The 5,906-nt window shown below is 48.3% G+C and overlaps 1 protein-coding gene across 1 annotated transcript in view; it reads right to left on the minus strand.

The window, feature by feature from the left end:
* The window catches only part of EMILIN2 (elastin microfibril interfacer 2), a 43,266-nt gene that overhangs the window by 19,363 nt on the left and 17,997 nt on the right, over window positions 1-5,906 (minus strand). Inside the window, exons 3-4 of the mRNA XM_006761935.2 lie at window positions 3,971-4,146; window positions 1-1,072 (exon numbers count right to left, since the gene is read on the minus strand). The exon at window positions 1-1,072 is cut by the window's left edge and continues 851 nt beyond it. Of these exons, the coding sequence (XP_006761998.1) occupies window positions 1-1,072; window positions 3,971-4,146 (1,248 nt within the window). The remainder of the gene's footprint in view (window positions 1,073-3,970; window positions 4,147-5,906) is intronic.

Raw genomic sequence — 5,906 nt, forward strand, 5'->3', positions numbered from 1 at the left:
CGCTCTTCCAGAGACTGTATTTTCTGGTCAAGAAGTTGCTTCAGGTCATCTACCTCTCCATTAATGGCCCCCCGGAGCGTTTCTTCGATGTAAAAGCAATGTTCTTCCGCATTCTTCTCTGTCACATTGATCCTTGCATCTAATTCGTTCCATCTGGCATCAAAGTCCACATCTGGCTCTGGAACTTGGAGCCGGTCAAACTCATTGTCCAGCCGCCCATTTAGCATTCTGGTGGCTTCAGCAACTCTTTCAATTTTCTGCTCTATCACCTTGATCTGTTGCCCAAAGTCACCAGTCTTTTCACCATCACAGCAATTTGACCGGGCTGAAGGATCTTGCAGCCGGGCTCGAAGGTCATTTATTTCTTTTTTCAGGTTTGCTTCCTTCTCTCCTATAAGCTCAATCACTCCCAGATAGCTGCTCCCGTAGTCATCACATGGCTGCTGAACACCAATCAGCTTGTACTCACAGGAGTTCTTCAGATCGGCCAGCTTCCTGTCCATTCCCTCCATGAGCTCCTCTCTCAGGGCTTCAATCTTACTATCGACATATGCTTGGTAGAGTTCATTGGTTGTCATGGTCACCGTAGGGCCCTGGGCAGCCTCCTGGAGCTGTTTAAGCTGCCCTTCATAACCCTTCACCTTCCCGTCCAGCTCTTCCAGCTTGTCACTCTTGGTCTTCAGAGCATCCTTGACTTCAGCCAATTCGGATTTGATGTCCTTCATGCCAGATTCTGTTCTGTTGAGGTCACCAGGAAGCTGGACCGTGTCAGTGTCTCTACCGACAGCACTGTCAGGCACTGGCTGGGGGTGCAGGTTATTGAGCCATGACGCCAGCATTTTGCTGGCATCGTCCTGAATGGTATGTTTGATGTTTTCATTCACTCCAGCGATGGAAGACTGGAGATCAAGAACTGTCCTTGTGAGCCGGTGAACCTTCTCCTCAAGCACCTGGATTTTCTTATCCTGAAGTTCTTGGGGACCCAGTTTTGGATCTGCTGCCTGACTTGGTTCCGATGCACGAGCTGGTGACAAAGTCTTCTTGGGCTCTGAGACTTGGCTTGGTTCATTGTCTGTTACAAAGAAAGAGTTCGATATGACTCAACTTTTACCTTGTTTCTGCAAAGACAATAACCAGGGCACTTACAGAATACACTTAAGCCTTCACTCCCACATCCACTCTCACCACAGGTAATTAGAGTGGAAAAGACTATGGGCTTTCAGTCAAACAGATCTCCACTTTCAGTCTGCCTCTGCAAGTTTACTGTCTGCCCTCGAACATGTGAATTAACTTCTGTGAACTCTGATCCCCTCATCCATGGAGCGGAGGTACCATCTTCCCTCCTAGGGTGTAAGAGAATATGTACATGGCACATGACACTCAATGGTCTCTTTCACCCTGAAGGGAAATATTCTTTGTCTACTTTATCATACAAAAATATCATCCCCCACACTAGTGAACTGCAGCCACACCCCAGTGGTTGACTGCCTACTGTAAGACCACAAGAAGCCACTTTATCAAGATCCACCCATTAGCTGTTGGGTAGTATATTATTCGAGCAGCAAGTTACTGTCCATGTAACTCCTAAATGTTCTTTTATTAGCATCTCTATGCTGAGAGAGTCTCAGAGACATTGTTTAGCGCTGTTACGCAGTTGGGGAAACTAACAGCAAAAGAGAGATAAAGCAACTGATTCTCTTGGCATCTCCTCACAAGGGAGCCATTTGGCCATATGTAGGAAGGCTCACTAAGTCAAGGAATACAAACTTTGAATTTTTAATAATCCTACCTTGAGAAATATAACCTCAAGGAAATATAACCTCTCTAACAAGAGAAAGAAAAAATATTATAAAGATGATTGTGATGAGTCATAAAGTAAAAGTAAACTGATAGGTATAGAGAAAGATAAACTAAAAGGAGATGATCAAAACCGGAGGCACTGGAAATTAGAAGAAAATTGAACAATGCTTTCAAATCTAAAGGAAAATTATTTCCAACCTGGAATTCTGAAACTAGAATAAAAATATTTTTAGACTATAAAATATCAGAAAGTTTCTCTCTTGTGCAATCTTCTCATGAGACTGCCAGGAGATGTGTTCTACCAAAGCGAGGGAGTGGACTGAGAAGGAGCAAGCGGGTCCAGGAAACACAGAATCGACGGGAGAGGCCAGTTCAGGTCGCAGGCAGCAGCTGGGAACAGAGAGGGTGGCAGCCCAGGTCGGGCAGCGAGGGCTCAAGGTGGGATTTCCTAAGGAATACTCGTATGTAACTGAAGTACTGACTGTAATGAGAGGCCTTTTAGACAACCAGAGGAGGGTCTGGGTTGAACTAGGAGTAAAAAACATAAAAAAACCAAGCAACAAAAAATATAAGATCATTATTCACTTTACAGAAATCAAAAAGCTATATACGCCTGGCCAGTGTTGCTTAGTGGTTGAGTGTCGACCTATGAACCAGGAGGTCATGATTCGATTCCCAGTCAGGGCACATGCCCCCAGTGGGGGGCAGCCAATCAATGATTCTCTCTCATCATTGATTTCCATCTCTCCCTCTCCCTTCCTCTCTGAAATTAACAAATAAAAAATATATTTTTTATAAAGCTATGCAGGAAAAGCAACAGATCCATAGCACACGACAGTTGTAAACATTCTCTACATAGTTACTACAAAGTAAACAGTAAACACTGAATCATAAAAACCTGGTATAACTATATGGAAAAGATGGAGGTATATAGGAGCAGTGTGCTGGCCAGTAGATGAAAGGGAGTCAAATCTTCACTTTCCCTGTGAGAAGTCAATAGCTAGAAAGTAAATTATAAATGGGCACTGGTAGCGTTTAAAGTAAGTATCCCTGGGGAGGGAAAGTGCTTTTCCTAATAGTCCTTGTAAAGCTCTTCAACTCATTAAACTGCATGTATGTTTACAGGTTGCTAAAATGAAAACTGAACCTAAACAAAACAAAAATAAACTATTATGGTCCAAGACCATGTGTGCCCATCATAGTACCTTCATGAGTCAGTGTAACTACTTGTCTCATGTTTGCCATGGTCTTCCCATTTCCCAGGGTACCTAGTGTAGCTACAGAGGCTCAAAAAATATTTGTGGATTTTTCTTTCACAACAATGTATATGCTGCCACGGGAAAGAGAGTAATGTTTTATAACAAAATATTGACAGTAGTTATATTTTGGTGATGAGAATATTTGTACTTAAATATTTTCCTATGTTTGCCCTGCTGGTGTGGCTCAGTTGGTTGGTGTGTTGTCCCATACACCGAAAGGTTATGGGTTCAAGTCCCAGTCAGGGCACAGATGAGAGGCAACTGATTGATGTTTCTTTCTCTCCCCCTTCCTCTCTCTAAACATATCTTCGAGTGAGTATTAAAAAAAAAAAAGCAAAGGTGGACTTTGGTGAAATGATCCTTTCTTTCTTAGCAATTCGTTGAGTTTCTGCTACTTCACTTCAAAAAGTTAATTCAGAAACAAATTTAAGAATAACCTCACTGGATGCTTGTAATGGGGGACTTAGCTTTGCAAATATCTCACCCCAAACAGAATGAGGATGATTCTATATACCTATTTAAAAGAATGTTTTTAACTCCTTTAAATTCGGGTTTATGGGAGCTTATAGATGAAAGTAAACACACACAGAGCGTCATTGCTTTTGAATCTCTTCTCATCCCTGCCTCAGGCCATACAAGTCTGAAACTCCCAGCATCTCCTACACTGACTTCTAAGGCCTTGGCTTTCACGGTACGGTGGCCCTAACAAAGCCATTTACCTGCAATAAGTTTGTCTCCCAATGGCTACTGCTTCTGCAAATAAACGTATGTGCTACCCGTGTCGGCTGCAGGCACAGATGTGCGTTCTTTGAAGACCTCAGAAAGCCCAACAGCGTAGCTCAGCGCGTGCTGCCTGAGGGGCTGGGGATGCCATTGGTGCCCTGCCCAGCGGAGCACAGGCCAGCAGTTACCTGTGGGCTTCTTCAGGCTGCTCCGAGGCCGGGCAGGCGTGGGGCGCAGGGCCTTCCCGGGGTCTCTGGGGCCTTCTTGGCAGTCTGCCCCTCGGAAGCCAGGGCAGCACCTCCATTCCAGCTGTGTCACCATCTTGTACCTGGTGACGTATCGGGGCCTGAAGTTCACGCGATACCTGCGGAGGAAGGGGTGGCATCTCTTTACCGGCTCCTTCACAAACCCCCTGGCGCTTCCAGAGTGGACGCGAGGGACGAGGACCCGGGTCACTCAGGGCCCTACCTGCTTCCTGCCAGTCTCCTCCATCAGCAGTGACCTCCTGGGCTCAGCCACATCCTACTGGCCTCCTCCCTCTACTTCTTAGGTTCCACCCACCCCCAGCCTAGCACCCCTCCCATGAACGGCAGGGGAAACAGACAACTTAGCCAAACCTGGCCCACCATTCCCACTGGGCGCGGCCAGTTTTCACAAACGGAGCTTTTGTTTCACCAACAGACTTTGTTCCAGAGTTTGCTGTTTTGTGGACAATTTTCAGGTGTCACTCGGTCATTGTTTTAAAGATGCATCCCCCGGCCTGGCCGGCATGATTCAGTGATTCAGTGTTGACCTATGAACCAGGAGGTCACGGTTCAATTCCTGGTCAGGGCACATGCCCGGGTTGCAGTCTCGGTCCCTAGTGTGGGGCGTGAAGGAGGCAGCTGATCAGTGATTCACTCTCATCATTGATGTTTCTCTCTCTCTCTCTCTCTCTCTCTTCCTCTCTGAAATCAATAAAAATGTGTGTGTGTGTGTGTGTTTTAAAAGAAGCATCCTGGCCCCCTTTCTCCCATAGAACCCAGGCCATGACCTCAGCCCTCTCTCCCTGGCACTAGCAAGGTGGCAGCCTCGAGCTGCTCAGGAACTTGTGTTCAGATTTTTTTAATGCCTTGACTCCTGTAGCTAATGGGAGAAACAGGAAGCTGGATTGGAACCATTCAAAAGTCCCCATAGAAAGTGCGCGTCCCCCGATGCACCCCTGATGCACGTGCGCATCACACAGACCCTGTGACGAGCTGTGAGGTCTCCACACCCGGCCGGGCCGAGACCCAAGGGACGGCTCCAGGCTGCGGCTCCCCAGGGCCGGCGCACAGCTCAGATGCGAGCGGCTCCTTCGTTTACCCCAGCCGCTACCTCTGGCTCGGAACCACGGCTCTTGAACCTCGTCCTGTTCTCTTCACGTTCAGCACCAGCACTCGCAGCTGGTCATGTTTTAGGGCCAATTCCCAGAAAGAAAGAGTCTTTGTATCACTTCCCAGGGTTGCTGCGTGCTGCTCGGGGTGGGGCTCGGGTCGACCAGCTGCCCGGTGGCCTGCGGCCCTCTGCCAGCCAAGCGACCCCGCCTGGGCAGCAGCCTTGCGGCAGGTGCTGTTCAGGGTTATGCTCCTGAGAGACTTATAACTCCTGCATGTGATGGGCTCAGCATCTTCCTGGAGAGTCAAAACCGTGGCACCCAGAACCTGGAATGTAAGGTTCTCCACCACCAGCCAGGCCGGGAGGAACCCCCAGGGGGCACTGCCCGGCTCCTTCCATGGTCCCTGTTCCACCTGGTGGTTTGGGGCCCGAGAATCACTGTGAACACCTGTGAGCAGCTGCTGACGCCTGCGTCTCACCTCAGTGCTGACCGAATTGGTCTGTGGGGGGCCTGGTGTGGGGACGTGGAGAAGGTGTGGTGGGAGCCCTTTTCAAGGACAACTGAAGAGAAAGCCCAGTAAACAGAAAAGAAGGGCTGCTCAAGGAGGGTGGGGTAAAGGGTGGGGAGGGGGGGCAGCAAGACCTCCTTCCTGGCTCTTCATTCTCTCCCATCCCCAGCCTACCCCCCAGCAAGTCCCCACAATTCAGATTTTCCTCTTTTCACAATGAGAAACAGGCTCAGCGAGGCTGTGACTTGCCCAAGTTCCA

Source organism: Myotis davidii, unplaced genomic scaffold (assembly GCF_000327345.1).
Source record: "Myotis davidii unplaced genomic scaffold, ASM32734v1 scaffold96, whole genome shotgun sequence".
In the NCBI taxonomy this organism is placed as follows: domain Eukaryota; kingdom Metazoa; phylum Chordata; class Mammalia; order Chiroptera; family Vespertilionidae; genus Myotis; species Myotis davidii.